General features: G+C 33.8%; 1 protein-coding gene across 4 annotated transcripts in view; it reads right to left on the bottom strand.

Annotated features, from left to right (window-relative positions):
- LOC150100243 (tyrosine-protein kinase Btk-like) overlaps positions 1-19,571 on the bottom strand; it is a 152,945-nt gene that overhangs the window by 77,356 nt on the left and 56,018 nt on the right. For all 4 annotated transcript variants that reach the window (XM_090402576.1, XM_090402573.1, XM_090402574.1 and 1 more), the window contains exons 6-7: positions 9,898-9,941; positions 8,568-8,648 (exon numbers count right to left, since the gene is read on the bottom strand). In XM_090402576.1, the coding sequence (XP_090258702.1) occupies positions 8,568-8,648; positions 9,898-9,941 (125 nt within the window). The remainder of the gene's footprint in view (positions 1-8,567; positions 8,649-9,897; positions 9,942-19,571) is intronic.

The following is a 19,571-nucleotide window of genomic DNA, read 5'->3' as shown; positions in this document are numbered from 1 at the left end:
TGAATTTCAGGTCCTTGTCCACCACTACTCCAAGATCTTTCACATCTCCTCTACTTCCTTTAAACTTTCCCCAGAAAGTGTATACCAAATCTCAAACCCTACACTTTGCAACCTTGAACTGACAGTTCCACTTATCTGCCCATTCACAATCTATTCAAGTCCTCTTGTAAGGCCATAACATCTGCTTGACTCTGCATTGCACTCCCCAGCTTTGTATCATCTGCAAACTCTAGTTAAACCCATTCCAATAGCCTTTGCAAAATCCAAGTACACTTGTATATGCATCTCCCCTGTCCAAGGTATTTTCACCTTCTTAAGTAAGTTAGTGAAATATGATCTCCCCTTAACAAACCCATGCTGATAACCACAGAAAATACTGCTGTTATCAACCCATTTCTGTATCCTGCCTCTCACCAATCTCTCCAGTACCTTCACCACAACTCCAGATATACAGACTGGCCTATAATTTGCCTTATCACCACATTTATACAGTGGAACAATTTTTCCCTCCTTCCACTCCCTTGGAACCTGTGCTGTTGTAAGACTTTTATTAAACAGACATGCCAATGATACTGCCAATTCCCTGAAACATTCCCTTAAGATGCATAGTGATATGTCATCGAATCCTATCACCTTGTTGACATCAAGTTTATTTATTATCAAAGAAGGATTAGAATCAAAACTAAATTATAGTGATGAACAACAAGGATTCCGTAAGGGAAGAACAATATTTCGTACTGATGCTGCATTTGTTATTGAGCAAATAAATGAAAAGCAATAGAATTTCACAAACCAATATTTATGTGTAATTGACTCAGAGAAGGCTTTTGACAAATTCAGATTACAGAATGCTCTTAAAGTACTAGCATCAAAAAAGATACCACTGAAAATTATCAAAAATGATCAAAGATATATATATATACACAAAAAATGTGTAATAAGATATCAGAATGCAAATACACAGAAAATATAATGAAAGGGATCAAACAAGATCATTCTTCAAGTCCATGTTTATTTAACATAATCATGGATGAAATAACAGCAGAATTTAAGAAACAGAAATTAAATAGAATAAAAATCAAAAAAGAAAATTTTAATTTGGTTGGATATGCACATGGTGTGGCCTTACTTGCAGAAGATAAATATGATCTCCAAAAGAAATAATTCAAACTCCAACAGATATGCAGCAATTTTAACATGCAAATATCAACAGAGAAATCAAAAACAATGGCAAATGCATAAGAATCAATCATATGTAAATTAGAACTAAATGAAAAAATACTGGAACAAATAATGAAATTTAAATACCTAGGAATAACTGTGAACAGTGAAAATGTAACACAGGATTGAATAAAAGAACAATCCTTGAAGGCTAATAAAATAATTTTGGGATATTTAAATTCAACTATATGAAAAAATATAGATCTAACAAAATAAACAAAAGTAAGAATATATAAATCAGCAGTCTGACCAACATTAGCATATGCATGCAAAACAAGAATAGAAACATCAAAAATACAACACGCAAAATGAAAATGTTAAGAAAAATAGTTAATAAAAAAAAAAAAATCCAAAGATTATGAAGTATGCCAACTATAAATGATAAGAAAGAGAAGATCAGAATGAATCTGGAATCAACACGTTAATAGGATGGACCCAAAAAGAACAGGTAAACTAACAAGAGACTGGAAACCAAATATGAAAAGACCAGTTGGCAGACCAAAAATATGATGGACAGACTGCCTGAATATGGAATCCATAATTCTAAGAGACCTCCCATGAAAGGTATAAAGTTGAGTCAAAGAATCTTTATTCTAATTTTTTAGCCCAACTTTGTACCTTTCATTTAAGTTTTTGTATTCTGACTTCTTTAATATATGGACAATATATTCAATTAATTATATTAAATTTCCATCAACTAAAAGAATAGGAAGGTTTCAGAACATCGTTCTCAAATTTAGATCATCTACCAGCAAATAATGGGGAAAAAAACGACTAAAGAATATAATATAACAATTTCCATGGCCTTCATAAATTATGAAAGCCTTTGACTCAATAGACCTTATGTAAAATGCTAGAAGCTTTTCACTTATTAAGTCATACAATATGAGATAGGATCAGCAGTAATAAATTTAGATAGAAAAGAAATAAACAGAAATAAAAAGGGAAGAGGGTCAGACAAAGAGAGTCCCTTTCACTCAAATTATTTGGTGAAATGCAGTCTCCTGTTTTGCCAAATGGGATAACTCTTGAATATCATCATCAGTGCCCATTGATGTCTAATGCTTGTTTCACCATTCTTTGCCATTTCTCTGTCCATTGCCAGGTGACAGAAATCCTGAAAACTTTCCACGCCACTCTTTTACACCATCTACCCACTCTGCTTTGGCCATCCTCTTAAATATGCCAAGAGAAAACTGAATTAGGAAAAAATAAGATTAAATGGTAGATGGGGGAATAAATAGCATCACCACCAAAAGAGATGGAACACATTTATAAATTAAATGGAGTCTATTTGTAGGCCTATCAAACATAACAGAAATAAATCAAAAACAGATTGAAATAAAAATCCCTACCACTTCATGTAGCTGACAAAATCAGACCAAGTAGCCTATTAAGAAATGGAAGCATCAAGCACTCCTTGCAGCCCCTCTTTACATCCCAGGCTACCTGTAAATGTCCATAGAGGGCACATCACCAAGATAAGACTTTAGTTTCACTTTGTATTGTATTTGTGTGTTGTTACAAAAAGTTTTTGTAATCCCCGAAGATGTCTCTGTGACGGAGACGAAATACGTACTCCTTGCAGAAATTTAACCAAGGAAGATAAAAATGAATACAGAATGAATAAAGAATTAATCATCACAAAAACAATGCAACAATCATCCTAAACAGAAAAAAATTACATATAAAAGATTAACCTATTAGTATCTGATACTTACAAAGCAGTCAATTACAACCCCACAAAGGGATTCAAAAAAGAAAGAAAAAAAAATTACTGGAAGAGGTCATATCCTGGCTGTCTGAAGGTTGTGAAAAAATGAATACCATACTATTCTAGATCATCAAAAATCTAGGGAATTCTCAAAATCCCCAAAGTAGCATACCACTGAGATTGGTAGTGGAAGGAATTGACAGTCTTACATATTACCCAGTCAAGAAATTACCAACAACATTGGTAGGTCTTTTCCCTCATCTTATATAAAAAAGTCAATATTTTATTACCAAAATTAAGGACCATATTTTAGATAAACAGGAACTCTTAGTCAGCTTTGACATCACTGCTCTCTTTACAAGCATCCTCGTTGATGACACAATTTTCCATCTACAAAGCAAATTTCCACCTGACATTATGGCCCTCTTTGCTTGCATGTTATGCTCAGGTTACTTCATGTGGTAAAGCAATTTCTACCTTCAAAAAGAAGTGGCAGCCATGGGCTTGCCACTCTCCCCCATTGCAAACTTCTTTATTGAAACTTTCAAGCAGAAAGCTCTTGAATCTGGAAATTTAAAACCAATGGTCTGGCTTAAATACATTAACGTATTTATAATTTGACCATACAGCCACCAAAATCTTGAATGCTTTACTCAGCCATTTAACAACACAAACACTTACACTTCACAACAGAAATAGAAAAACAAAATTTCTTAACATTCTTGGATATACACTGATAACTTGTTTTTTGTTAGCTGTCTCCCATTTAGTGTTTATTGCAAACCTAGAACATACCAGTCAGTTTGTACATATAGATGCATACCACCAGCTTACACAAAAATCAGGAATGATAAATCTTTAAAAAGGTACCTGTGGCATGACTATAAACAAAAAAATTACATGATAACCGCAGTAATTAACTTGAATGAAATGAAAGTACAGATATTTCGTACTGAAAATAACAGCACATCATCAGTGCATAGAAACAAGCAAATCAAACAAATGGTAATATAAGGTACATACAACAATCTGTTTACCAATTAAAAACTGTTGCCACATGCTAAAAATTAATATATATTAATAAATAATATTATTAAAACTATTTTTGATGGTTACATAAAATGAGAATCTCCCAAACTTTGGGGGGGGGGGAGAGAGAGAGAGACAATCGTTCCAATTCAGATTTGGCCAATGTAAAAGGGCTTTGCAACTTTCTTTGAAAAGGCATTCACATTTAAAACTGCTTCTCTGGAGAAGACAAGCTTCATCCAACCAGACACTGTGTTTAGTGTCAATACTACGTTGTGCCAGACCAGACTTTTGAGGTGGTGTTATATATTCAATATAATACTGATGTTCATTAATTTTTTTCTGCAGAATGGCTTGTCTGCCCAAAGTATATCAGATTACATTCACAAGCTATCTGGTAAATACCAGCCATTGAGAGTGATATTTTAATGGCAACAGATGATAAATTTTGTTGATAGGAAAATATGTGGGAATAAGGTGATATTTCTTCACAATTCTACCAATAGGTTCAGAGATACCAGAAATATAAAGGATTGGAACCCTGCAGTCTGTTGATAAATCCTGAGGTATTGGAACATAGGAGTCAATTATCTGCTGGATTTTATTAGGATTATAACCATTAAATTCCATTAAAGTTTTGAAAGTGACAGTTCTTACTGTAAGCTTTAGGGAGAGGAGCAGACGTTATGTGATCTATTAATTAATTAAAGACTTGATAACACCAATTTTTTGAGAGGTGTAATGGGCAGACTTTTGGTCAATGTATCTGTCAGTAAAAAGGTAGGTTTTTGATAAACATTGGTTGATAGACTGTGCACGTAAAAAGAGATGTCCAAAAATGGTAGACTACCCAGCCTTTTCTTTTTCCATGGTGAATTGAATGCATGGATGAAGATAATTGATCTGTAGTAGGAAAATGTTAAGTTTATTTTCAGAATGAGGCCAAACAGCAAAACAGTCAATACTGTTTGCTGAGTGTATGAAGTTCCTTGTGACTGTGACTTGGCCTACTATAGGCAGATCTGTTAACATCCACCTGGAAGAACATGAAAAATACATTCGCTGCCATGTTATGGCAAGTCAGAACTAGCAGACCATGCTTTGGACACCCCTTCACACAGGATTAGATGGAAGAAAACTAATGTGCTTATTTAGAAATCATTACAGATCTGAAAGATTATTTTCTGAGTCAGCCATGGCTATGAAGAATTCTACAAACATGACCAAATATGGTTCCATTAATTTGCCAAAAATTTGGGAAACTTATCTTAAGAGCAACTCCCACATAGCTGTTATTTATTTTTTTTAACATTAGAGAGGGCACAATGGTATTGTTTCACTTACTCACTGTCGTGTATACATGCTGTGCTAAGCTCTGATGATGCTGATTTGAAATTGCAAAATATAAGCAAGTTAATAAAACATCTTTTTTATAAGATAGTTTGTTTGGTGTTGTTAATACCGTTCAAAATAAGTCATGAATAACCATCAACACCTAAATTTATCTGTTAGATTGTAAAGTAAATAGGTAAGGTAAAAGTTAATAAGTGGTGCATGTGGTGAGAATGCCTGATAACAGATGGACAAAGAGAACAACAGAATGGACACCAAGAACTGGACATCAAAGACCACACAAGCCAGCAGTAAGATGGGACAAAAGCTGCTGCTGATGATGATGATTCTGGGTTCTGGTTGATCTCTGACTATGGTCTGTCTGGTAACGGAAAATTTGCTATGCTGTAAGCCACACAACAGTCAGTCAATTAACAAAACGAAATATATTAAATTTTTAAAAAACCAACAAGTCAGGACTGGCAGATCATAAATCTCCAATCTAGCCACAGAATCAATTAGTAAAACAAATTCAACTGAGAAAGTGATTTCATACTTAAAGTAAATTCTCATCTGCATAAATCGAACTCTTACTTGATCATGTGAATATAAGTAGTTTAAAGAAAATGAACAAATGAAACACTTTTCTGAATTTCAAATATTTAAAATGCCTACATTTTTCAAAATCTATTGCTGTGTCAAATTTATAAAAATCTCTAGATTTTTATAAATTACTTGATGTGGAAAAATCCATTAAATATTATACAGGTAACTCTTGTTATACGTGTTTCGATATCTGTATTTTTGCATATATGCCATTTTATTATCATGGTACACAGCGCCGGCACCTAATATTTTTCTTGTGTGTGCGATTAATGTTTGGCACTTTTCCAAAAAAGTTTTTTTTGGATAAAGTGTGAATAAAACGAACAGGAAATGAAAAACAAATGAAAACTGCTTTACGGTATAATGTTACCTACGGATTAGTCCTGCTTATACAAATTTTTTTTTACACGGACCTCAACAATTATAAGTTGATTTATAATACATCAAAAAATAAAGAACTATTTTAGGTATATTTTCGTAAATTTTAATCAGCGGCGCCTGTGTATATTGCACACTTTGCACACGCCACTAGCCGGGCCTGATGGTACATAAGGACTATTGCAGTTTCCTCTACATGGGCAGCTTTCTGCACATGCACCTTGTCTATTCCATCCACTGTGTTCAGTGGCTCAGTGTCCATTTTGTGTCCCTATTTTCTTATTGGTCTATGTAGTATTTGCCTTTATCTGTAAAGAACTTCTGCACAAGAAATTATTTACAGATATTTTTCTTCCTTTGAGAAAGATATCTGGCAAGAAACAAACAAAGGAAACTAAGAGTGAAAAAAAATGTGAATAAAGATGAAGTGAAGAAACGGCCTAGGAAATCCAATTCTTCAGAGGTGAAGCTGGAAGTTCTGATTTGGTTTGATATAGGTGAACATAACATTGACATTCAAACAACCACAGGAATGAGTGATTCTATGGTGATAATGGCTTGATACAATGCACACAGAACTCAGTTGCCCACGATTACTAATGAAATATCGATGCCATGCAATTGAAAAAACAGGAAAGATGCCTGCTAGCTAGATGGATTGAGCATCAGAACCAGAATAACATGCCTTTGTCTGGGACAACATTCGAGAGCAGGCAAAAAATTTGTATGAAAAGCAGCTGACCTTTTGCTGCAAGTTGTGGGTGGTTCGACTGCTAGAAGAGTCACTATGTGTTCCTCAATCTCAACATGACTGGAGAGGCAGCAGCTCATGTTGTTACTGAACAATTTCATAAATTTCTCTTCAAAGTAAAGAGAAAAGAAGGAAGTTAAACACACTGAGAAGTTACAATCAGAAGTAGAAAAATTTCAGGTCAGGTTTCTGTTGAGGGATTCTTAGAGTGGACTTCAGTTTCCTATGACTGTTCAAACTTCAGTATGCCAGATAAAGAAGATGTGATTAAAATGTGGTTATGATGTATTAATTGTGAAAATAAAGAACTATTTTAATAATTATTTGTTTTATGCATACCAAATATTTTATTTACTACTCTTATGCCTTAATTATAAATTTATAATCTTGCTTGCTTGATTGGAAATGCAACCTTTATTATACAATGTTATAAGCCTCCCATTTAATGCATTTTCAACATACACAGCGATTCTCAAAAATGCAATCCCGCATATAACGAGAGTTACCTGTATTAATAAAAAATGAAATAAACATAAAATCATTCATATCTCATTCTGCTGAAAAAACAGTTTTAATATGGTATTATTATGAAACAAAAAATGAAAATACATTATAAAGACAAAAACTAAAACTAAAAGCTGACATGTATGTGCAGAACACCAATCGTGTAAAATAATTTTATTTTTTATCTATTAATAGATATTATGCGCACCTGCGTAGCACAATTGGAAGAAAGACAGTATGTTGCAACTTCGACTGGAAAAAGCTATGTTCAATTCTTGTCATGACGAGAGGAATCTTTATATGGGTTTTTTCAAATGAAGATGAGTTAGCCGATCTCATACAGAGGTAGCACGGTTTTTTCTCCTGGAAACTGAAACTCTGGTTTTTTTATCCTGCATACAGGCAAATTGGCTTCAGAACACAAGCATTTTACAGACAAAAAATACTAGTGGTGGTGGACATGGGTATAGATGATGATGCTAGCGAGGGTTAGGTGTAGTTGGTGGATTATGTGGTGAAGGGTAGTAGAGTTATGAAATGGAGAGTTGTAGAGTAAGTGCCCTCCCTTGATGAGGGCACAAAATAATAATAATTAATCTATATGAAATTCCATTCCATCCTTCTTTATATATGTTAGAGATGGAAATTAATGCCATCTTCATGGTGTGCACTATCTGTCAATCGGCATGTAAAAACTTCAGAGGAAAAACTATTTTTGTATGAGGCCAGCTAACTTCACCATCAGTTGAAATTCTCTTTTTTGAATCCTGGACAGGATTACAATTCAGACAAAAGACATCACTGTTGCTGACTGAACTATAAAGGCAATCTGAAGGAATCATTATGATTTACATTCCAAACGATCTGTATTATTTCAGCTTCTGTACACACATGTATTTGTATCTATGGTTAATCGTCTTTCTATAATTCACTGTGATACAGATAACATACTTTGCTACACCTGACTAATCAAAAACATTATTTATTAATATGGCTAATTTTCAATATATAGATAACAGAAAAAATTCTAACCTTTTCTAAGGAAAGATCTCCTTCTTCAATAGCTTGAAAAGGATATAAAGCAACAACAACTTTTGGTCCACTGGATTTATTCTTTAAAGAGAAAAAAAAAAAATTCTGAAATCAACCAAATAAAATTGGAATGATTGTTAAAGAAGATACGTCTTTTGATTTCCTATACTTCCTGAATATCACAAGAAACTCATATCATTTCATTATTAAGAAAAATATTTCTATATTTTCCAGAAAACAAAATTTATGAAATGACAGTAGTGGTATGCAAAATAAAAATACTAAAACATCAATTTAGAGTGTTCTGATTAATACAATAAGATCATTCTCTCTCTCTCTCTTTTTTTTTTTTTTTTTTTTTTTTTTTTTGTGTCTAGCATCACCTATTTAACATCCACATAACAAGTGCATATAAACTGAGAATATTAAAAAAATATTTCTTTTTATGTCTTAAAATGTGTGTTTAAAACAAAATTTTTTTTAGCACTATTTTTAAGTATCATAATGCATTCTACCTAGTTTGTGAATCATTGTTTTAACCAATGAAAAAATTTGGAAATTCTCTTTTGTAACAAGTAAAGCATGCAGGTTACATTAAAAAATGTTTAGACAGCAAAGGTTGGTCGATTGGTAGAGCCCTCTGCTACTAATAGCTTAAGCAAGTTTGAGCGCAGTTAGTAGTTGGACAGGGATCAATCGATCGATGCTGTTGGCACACTCTCCCTCGATGAGTCCTAGGACTCCCTGGAGGTGTCACATAATAATAATAAAATCAAAAATAAAAATAATTTATTCTGAACATATTTTCAACATGTTCAGAATAATTTTTTTGGTTTTGTTATTAATTACCATTAAAATACAAAGGAATACTAGATTATTTTTACTTCCTGCTGTTGATTTAATGTCTTAATTTTAAGGCTTATCAAACTATCAAGCATGGCAAGTTCAGTAACTATATCACTACATTACTTTTAAATAGAATTGATGTGTGGAAATTGCAAGCACACACAGAACACTGTATAATGAAGCACATGCTTGATTTGCTATATGATCTTCCTGTTCTGCAATAATGCATAAACAATGGTCAGCTAATCAAGATGGAGATCTAAACAAGATGCCACTGGCTGAGGCATATAACTTCACATCTGTGGATTTTTCCAATAAAGATGCCACTAACAGATGAAAATGCCTTGCAAATTTCAACTGGCAAAATAATGATATATTTGCTTTTACATATGAACAAACTATTAATGTAATAAATGAAAGTAAAATTTTAAAAAAATAAAAATTTCTTGTAATTAAATTCTAATGAAACAAATTATTTACTTACCATGGCTTTTACAGTAGATGGAGGTGTACTACTTGCCACAGTTCCTTTAAAAAAATAATAATAAATAAATAAATAAAAAATAACATAAGTAGAGCAGATATGCTTTTTTGATATAATCACAATTTAATACAGTTCAAATTTGGTCTACAGTACTTAAATCATCAAAATAAAATATGTGAAATCAGCAATGTTGAACCTTAGTTCAGGTTCCAAAAGAACCTGAATTAAGAATTCAGGTTCTTTTGGAATCTCTAAAATCATTAAATAATTTAAACCTTATTAATAAGGCTTGAAATAACTTTTGTCAAGTAAACAACACTGTTTCTATTTCACTCATTAAATCATGAAAAGTATCATGTGCAATTGTGACATAATGTGACTAATTTTTTATGGTGATCCTACAAAAAATTATTCAGCCTACAGTAGGTGGTTTCAAAGGGCAGTAGAAACGAATGAGGAGGAAGAAAAATTTGTTCCCTGAATTTGGAGTCTAACTTGAAGGATAATGACAAGATAGTGCATATCTTAACAGATTTAGAGGAGAGTGGAATTACTAATGTCAAATGTGATGAACAATGACCACAGCCATCTGTACAGAATATGCACAAAGCAAAAAATGAATGTCTATGTGAGAGAAAGTAGAGGGAATCAGTGAAAGGCAGATCACTACTCAATGTAACTGCTTTTCTTTTGTATCAAATTAAGAAATCTTAGAAAGATCTTAGAAGCACCACTCCAAATGTCAAAATAGTATTCAGTGATTGGACATACCTGTAGTTTATAGAATGTTAAGTCATTTGAAGATAAAGTAACACCCAGAGTGAAAGAGAGAGAACCTAATTCTTGAATGTCCAGAAGACAATTCTTGTGATATTAATTAAACTTAATATGGATTGTACTTGCATAAATTTTATTAGCATGGAATTTTCATCCTGGTGTTGAAGGCATCTGCTGTATGACTTTCAAATTAAATGAGAACAGAAACCATAAAGATTCAATAATGAAAATGCATGAACTACACATACGTGATATAGTGACACAGTATGAATACATTAAGATTCTAATAAAATAACTGTAACAAGAGATCAATAATTAATTATATATATTAAAAAAATCAGGGAGGTGTTGGGCTACCCACCTTATCCTCGAGTTACGGTTGTGAAGTCGAAGAATACTTGGAAAGGTCATGGGCACTAAGTGCTTGTTAAGGCCACTGATAGAATAGGAAAGAAATCAATTATTTCCAGAACTTGTGTATAAGTACTATTTCCCATAAAAGGGATAGTTTCAGTGCATTACTTCTGTTTAGATTTGGATAATGTAGCAAGGCTTCACAGCTTTATTTATATAAAGCATTCCATAAGATAATTATCTTTATGGAGAACCTTAATCCCCTTCCAAAGGATTCTATGTTTGGTGAATATAGCATGTTCTATAAATCCCCATGGAATTTAATATGGCCTAAATGATCATCATGATGCACAGCTATCAATCTATTTGTTTGACCAAAATAACCCAAACTGGTGGAGCCTCCAGTGTGGCTCAAAGGCAGAAGTTTATCTTCTTCCAAAGATTTCTACTTTTCCAAGAAAAAAAGAAATCTTAAATTTAAGAGCTTTGGGAGACCAAAAGGTTTCTTTTAACTTGCATTAGGTCAGTATTACCTAAGCCTCTCTCTAGATCTTTACAATAATCTAACTGATTAGATAGCACATTTCGCATGTTTAACTAAAAGCTTTGAAGTAGCTACAAAGCTATGGAGAGATAGCTACAATGATTTGAAGCTACCTCTCCATAAAGCTCAGCAATAACTTGAACTGGAATGTAAGTCCTAATAATTAATTAAACTTAATACAGATTTTATTTACATAAATTTTATTAGACTAGAAGTTTTGCCTAGTGTTTCAAATAGCACAAATCTTTTTCAAGTCCAAGCTTCCACTTACAAATTTGTCTTTCTCTCAAATGAAGACTTTATTCTCTCTCTACAGAGGAACAACAATTTTATTATTACTAAAGCAGATAAGGTAAAGCATTAATAATTCAAGATCGAAATGAATAGTACAGAAAATTAATCTTCATGCTATGTCACATATGTTTTCTTGCCTAATGATCCTATGTCTACCCAGATTAGGAAATTAAACTCACTTATTAATAAGTGAAACCTAAATTTAAACTTAAAATTTAAAAAAAAGCAGTTAGATTGAGTAGCGATCTGCCTTTCACTGATTCCCTCCACTGTCTCTCACATAGATATGGTTATTATTCATCATAGTTGACATAAACTTAAAACCAAGAAGAAACTGAAATGCTACCATTGGCATCCTGCTCATTTGTATGGACTTCTAAAAGTCCACAAAATAAATATTCCATTACATCCTGTGGTGGACTGCATTAGCTATCCTTACTATAAAATTGCTAAACACCTTTCTAAATTACTTTTGGCATTCACAGGAAAGTTCTCTTCATTTATCAAGAACAGTGCTCATTTCAAAGCAGAGATATCAGAGTTTTATCTTCGCCCAGGTGATCTCCTTTTCAGCTTAATTGGGTCTTTGTTCACAAATGTTCCCTTAGATGAAATACATGACTTCAATCAAAACTTTCTGGCAGATATTGTTGTTCTATTTGACTATCATCACTCTGGCTAAGTCACATGCCAGAATAAGATTTATCAACAAATTGAGGGTACATTAATTGACAGTCCTCTTTCTCCTATACTTGAAAACTACTTAATGAACAGCATCTTTCCTAAAACATCCTTATGGTGCAGATAGGTAGATGATATTCTTGTGTCCAGTTCACTTTACTTCATCAACCAGATGGTAACCTTCAATTCAAAGTTTTTAGGAAGAAAACCCATACTGGACTTTGCATTCATACCTTCCACACCATCTGGTACATTGAACCCACTCTCTCTGCTCTAATGAAAAGCTGCTCTCTCAGGAAATAAATCATAAGTCCAACTTGACTGCTAATGGCTTTACCAAATCTTATGTCAATAAAATCATTAACAGTTATACAGCTGTCATCTGTCTCTCATTGTGGTGGTGATACAGAGGTAGTCCATTCTGTTATCATTCCTTATGTTAAAAGTGTCTCTGAAAGTACAGCCAAACTACTTTTTTTGGCTGTACTTTCAGAGCCTACAAGTGTCCTTTTATCCTATTAACTAATTAAAAGAAGATCTGTCTTTGACCCCCCCCCCCCTAGAGACTATCAAATTCCTTGCTGACACCTTTCTAAATTACTTTTGGCATTCACAGGAAATGGGTTATCACATTTTAGCATGAAGACTGGTGGCTGTGCACCATGTTAAATTCCACTAGCCTGAACAGTTGGGACTTGCAGAATATACCATCTCCATCAAACATAGAATCCTTTGGAAGGAGAAGAAGGTTCTCCATAAAAGTAATTATCTCGTGGAATACTTCATATAAATAAAGCAAATTGTGAAACTTTGCTGCACTGTCCAAATCTAAATATAACTGATGGACTGAAATTATCCCTTTATGGGAAATAGTACTTCTACACAAGTTCTGGAAATAATTAATTTTTTAATTATTTCCAGAATTATATATAATTAATGATCTATTGTTAGTTATTTTATTAGAATCTTAATGTATTTAGACTGTCATTCTGTATCATGTACGTGTAGTTCATGCATTGTTGAATCTTCTGGTTCTTCATCATCAAATTCCTGCCATGTACCCTCAAGGGGGTGTACAGGATATGACAGTACTACATGAAAAATTTACATCATTACTAACTTCCTATCTACAATTTTCCTCCAAATCAGTCTGTTACTTGTCAAGACTCCAACATTATCAGATCTTATATTTCTATCGTCTAAGGCACTTTGTACCGTATCAATCCACCTATATCTTGGTCTCCCTCTGGGTCGTTTTCCTGCCAACCTGGCAGAGAACACTTGTTTTGCAAATCTTTCCTCTCCCATTCTATTTAAGTGACCATACCACCTGAGATTAGCTCTGCTACCATATTCCTGGATGCTGACAATGTCAAGTTCTTTCCTAATATCCTCATTTTTAATATGATATTGCCATTGATGCCATCTGTTCACGCCTCTAATCTTTCTCAGGACTCTCATATCTGCGGTCTCTAGTCATTGGTCAAGAGTTTTACTTCCGACCCAGCTCTCAGAAACATAAGTTAAAACTGGTTTGAACACTGTCTTGTATACAGCTAATTTAGTGTTCTGACTAATTTCTCTCTTATTCCATATGAATTTATTCAATTGACTTCCCACCATACCAGCTTTGCTGATTCTGTTGTCTATTTCTAGATTTAATTTACCATCTTCAGTAAAAATCGTGCCTAAGTAACTGAAATGTTTTACTTGTTCAACGGGTTCTCCATTCACAACACAGTTGACATTTTCAATGATTGCCTATTTTCATTGTCTTTATCTTTTTATTGCTGACCTTCATACCATATCTATTACAACAGCTATTCAATTTAGTCAGAGAATCTTGCAGACTTGTAGCGGATTTATTTAGAAGTATAACATCATCCGCATAAAGCAAAGAGCTGACATTAACATCTCCAATTTTGATATTAGGTTTAATACCACTTTCCTTCATAATGTGATTCATATAGATAATGAATAATAGAGAGGATAATGTACATCCTTGTCTCACACCAGATTTAACATTAAACCATCTTCCTGTACTTCCTTCAATTCTAACTGCTGACTTACAACTCAAATAAAGACTAAGTATTGCTTGATATAATGTCCCATTGACACCATATAACTGCAGCGTATTGAATAGCTTCTCTCTTGGCACCTTGTGATATGCCTTTTCCAAATCGACAAAACTTAAATACAGATCTTTGTTATATTCCCATGCTTTCTCGACTATTTGTCGTAAAGTGAAGATCTGATCCTGACAGCCTCTATTTGGCCTGAATCCAGCTTGTTCTTCACCAAGCTTTTCTTCCATAATTCTTCTCAACCGTTTCTCAAGTATACTTGCATAGATCTTGCCAGGAAATCTTTTGGTTCTAGTTGTTTAATTTGAAAGTCATACTGAAGATGCCCTCAACACACTAGGATGAAAATTCTATTTTAAGTTTAATAATTATAATGGTTTATATTTTCATTTATCAAGTTATACTTGTGATATGTTCATGCAAAAAATAAAAAATTAGCAGTTCAAGTTATCACAAGAAGAAAAATCCAATCTTGTCTTTAGAAACTAGACGGAATTTGGGTATTGTCAAAAGTAAAACGGCTAAAAAACTATCTTGCAGAAAGAAATAGGCTAAGAATGAATTTTACTAGTACTGAAGTTAGCAACATTATTAAACTGCATGGGGAAAATGGTAGTGATTATTTAGGGATGTAGAATTATACATTCAAAATAAAAGTTTTGATTTTTGTAGTACAGTATTTGTCAGACTGTGAGCCCAATGTGTCATCAGTAAAACTATTGAAAGGATGTGTATCACTTGGAGAAAGTCACTGATGTGCAGAAGGAAGAGAGTAAGTAAAAGACTGAAACATCTTAGAATTAACTGCAAAGTGTGATGATAAAATGTCAATCACCTCACATAATGTGCAACCAGAAAGTAGACAAGATTGAATATGATTTAGTTATTTTATAACCCACTGTGTCAAGTCTGATTATAAGCTTTAGGAAAACCATTAAATAAATATCCATAGTATTTGTCTAATGTCTAAAGGAGAAATAAGCAAAGAACAAAACTTTATGTAAGCATAAAAGAACAAATCTGAAAACACACCCTAACTCAACATCACCAGAGTTAAGATCAGTACTATCAACATAAGAAGCCTGAATGGCAAAAAAATCGAGCTAGCTGAGTAATTAGATAAGTATCAGATCGACATAATAGGGGTGACTGAAACAAAAAAGACAAAAACTGGTGAGATCTTTCTGAGCAATAAATACAAAATGTTATATTCGGGCAATAACAATCAAGGAAAAGAAGGAGTAGCCATAGAATTCAACACTAATTACGAGGATAATCTTCTTGAATGGTTGGGCAGTCTCAAGTAGAGTGATGTCGGCAAATATCAGAATGGGGGAACTGGACAATGAGACTTATTTGTGCCTATGGTCCCACAGAAGGTTCTGCTAAGGTAGAAGTGGAAGAATTTTTTGAGGCTTTGGAAAAAGCAACTGACACAATGAAAAAGGAAAAGTTGGTCCTTGTTGGGGATCTAAATAGCAGAGTAGGAAATGACTGTGAGACATACAAAAATGTTTTGGGAAAATTTGGAGAAAAGAGCAAAGCTAATAATAATGGCAAATACCCGTTGGATTTCTGTTCAGGACATGGACTACTTATTACTAACACCATGTTCCAACACAAAAATGTGCACAAATTCACATGGAGGGAAGAGGCAAGGAATAAGAAAAGTCTCACTGACTACGTTATTGTTGATAGTGATGTTTTCTCCCTGGTGCAGGACACCAGAGTGTACAGAGGATTTGAAATTGGAAGTGATCACTATTTAGTCTTGAGCAGAATAAAATTGAATTTCATATTGAAAAGAATAACATCTAAGAAAGTTTTAAAGCGAATAAAAGTTGAACAGCTCTCAGACGTGAACTGTAGACTAAAATACACAAATATTATTGAAGAAAAAATGAAAGAGTTTGAGAACAGCAATCAAACCAAAGATTCAGTGGTAAGTCCTGAAGAAAAACACTGTTTGATTCAGTCAGAGAGGCATGTGGTGAGGTTGTCTGGAAGGATAGAAAAATCAGAACTCCATGGTGGACACAGGAAGTTAAAGAGGCAGTGAAGGAAAATAAGAAAGCATATCAAAAGTTCCTGGCAAATAAGTCAGCTTGTGCTCTTAGAGAATACAGAGACAAATGTAAGAAAGCTAAACACTGTGTAAAACTAGCTAAACAAAAGTCATGGGAGGACTTTGGCAAGAACATAGAAAATAAATATCAAGCAGGTGGCAAAATATTCTGGAAGTTGTTGAAGAAGCTTAGAAATGAAGGAAAGGATGCTGTAAAAGGAGTTAAAGATGATAAAGGTGACATGAAAATGGGAGAAAAAGATATCATTGAAGTATGGAGTAATTGCTTCGAAAAATTGCTAAATGAAACAAGCAGTGGTAGCACAGTGGCAAAAAACACTCAACAGGCATACAGTCAGGAATACATATCCATACTTGAAGCAGAAAAAAGCCATCAAAGGCTTGAAATGTGGAAAAGCAGCAGGAGTAGATGATATTTGACCAGAAACTGAAGTATGGTGGTATAAAAGTCTTACAGTGGCTGCACTGCATAGTTCAGAAAGCCTGGACAGAGGGACAAATTCCTGATGATTGGAGTAGAGCTCTCATAGTGCATATTAAAAAAGAGAAATAAAACTTAATGTGAAAATCACAGAGGTATTTCCCTACTGTGTGTTCCTGGCAAGATTTATGCAAGTATACTTGAGAAATAGTTGACAAGAAAAGCTTGGTGAAGAACAAGCTGGATTCAGGCCAAATAGAGACTGTCAGGATCAGATCTTCACTTTACAACAAATAGTTGAGAAAGCATGGGAATATAACAAAGATCTATGTTTAAGTTTTGTCAATCTGGAAAGGCATATGACAAGGTGCCAAGAGAGAAGCTATTCAATATGCTACAGTTGTATGGTGTCAATGAGGCATTATATCAAGCAATACTAGTCTTTATTTGAGTTGTAAGTCAGCAGTTAGAATTGAAGGAAGTACAGGAAGATGGTTTAATGTTAAATCTGGTGTGAGACAAGTATGTGATCCATATAGATAATGAATAACAGAGGGGATAATTCATTATCTATATGGATCACATTATGAAGGAAAGTGGTATTAAACGTGATATCAAAATTGGAGATGTTAATGTCAGCTTTATGCAGACAATGTAATACTACTAAATAAATCCGCTACAGGTCTGCAAGATTCCCTGACTAACTGTTGTAATAGATTATGGTATGAAGGTCAGCAATAAAAAGACAAAGACAATGAAAATAGGCAGAATTGCTGAAAATGTCACCTGCTTTGTGAATGGAGAACCTGTGGAACAAGTAAAACATTTCACCTACTTAGGCACAATTTTTAGTGAAGATGATAAATTAAATATGGAAATAGAACAACAGAATCAACAAAGCTAGTATGGTGGGAAGTCAACTGAATAAATTCATATGGAATAAGAAAGAAATTAGTCGGAACACTAAATTAGCTGTATACAAGACTGTGTTCAAACCAATTTTAACTTATGGATCTGAGAGCTGGGTCAGAAGTAAAACACTTGACCAAAGACTAGAGACCGCAGATATGAGAGTCCTGAGAAAGATTAGAGGCGTGAACAGATGGCATCAATGGCATTATCATATTAAAAATGAGGATATTAGGAAAGAATTTGACATTGTCAGCATCCAGGAATGCGTTAGCAGAGCTAATCTCAGATGGTATGGTCACTTAAATAGAATGGGAGAGGAAAGATTAGCAAAGCAAGTGTTCTCTGCCAGGTTGGCAGGAAAACGATCCAGAGGAAGACCAAGATATAGGTGGATTGATATGGTACAAAGTGCCTTAGACGATAGAAATATAAGATCTGATAATGATAATATTGGAGTCTTGACAAGTAATAGACTGATTTGGAGGAAAATTGTAGATAGAAAGTTAGTAATGATGTAATTTTTTCATGTAGTACTATCATATCCTGTACACCCCTGGAGGGTACATGGCAGGAATTTGATGATGATATTTATTATTTAGATATATTTCACCTTTCAGTTTTCTTTGTCTCAGTAACACTAGTCAAATCAATGTGGTATTTTTGCAATTCCTCTGCTAGCACTACATCTTTTCCATTGTAACTTCATAAGCTGATAGTTCCTATCTTCAATTCTGTTGCGTGAGATGTTTCAGTAGCTGACTTTTTACTGTTTGCCCTTATTCCTGGACGGATGCAAATGCACGCGCACACACACATAAAGCAGGGGCACTGTTTAACCAGGCAATTCTCCCAGCTGGCATAACATCGGCTTAAACCACACATGATGGATGTGTGGTTTAAGCCAATCCAGAATAAAATTTGGTCAAGTATGTCCAAACTGTCAAACCCATCTTTATATTCTAAATCATAGAATAGACAAAGAAAGGTAAGGAGTGAATATTGTCAAACATTTCAGTCGATTCTGCAAATTCTTTATAGGCCTGGTTATTTAGATTTGGTCCTTAAGCAATCTGTGTGTAATTGACATATAGTGTAATGCAAGCATACACTATATGTCAATTTATGCACATTTATGTTGGAAAATAAATTTTTTTGTGAATTCAATGATACCAGTTTATGTCAACAACATATTTCTTAAGTTCCTTTGCTAGTTCCAACTCTTTTCCACTGAAGCATAATGAGGTTCTATTTTAAATTCTGTTCAGAATGTTCCAGGAGTTGAATTCACAATATTCACATTAGTTTCCTGATGAAAGCAACAAGGGGCTATATGCATGTGGGGCACACCCTAGTTAGCAAGATGTTTGATTGCTATACCACAAAATTTGTTGTACAAATTCTGTGGTACAAAATTTCTAAATTACTTTTGTTCATTCACCATCTAAAGAGTGAACTAGTACTGGGTACATACCACAGGAAGGTGAGGACTGAACAATGGGTTAAGCTACGGTCAATTCTTTG

This window comes from Typopeltis vanoorti, chromosome 13, assembly GCF_054136105.1.
Source record: "Typopeltis vanoorti isolate ZY-2024b chromosome 13, IOZ_Tvanoo_1.0, whole genome shotgun sequence".
In the NCBI taxonomy this organism is placed as follows: Eukaryota; Metazoa; Arthropoda; class Arachnida; order Uropygi; family Thelyphonidae; genus Typopeltis; species Typopeltis vanoorti.
Note: the sequence above shows the minus strand (reverse complement) of the source record. Positions and strands in the feature narration are given on the sequence as shown.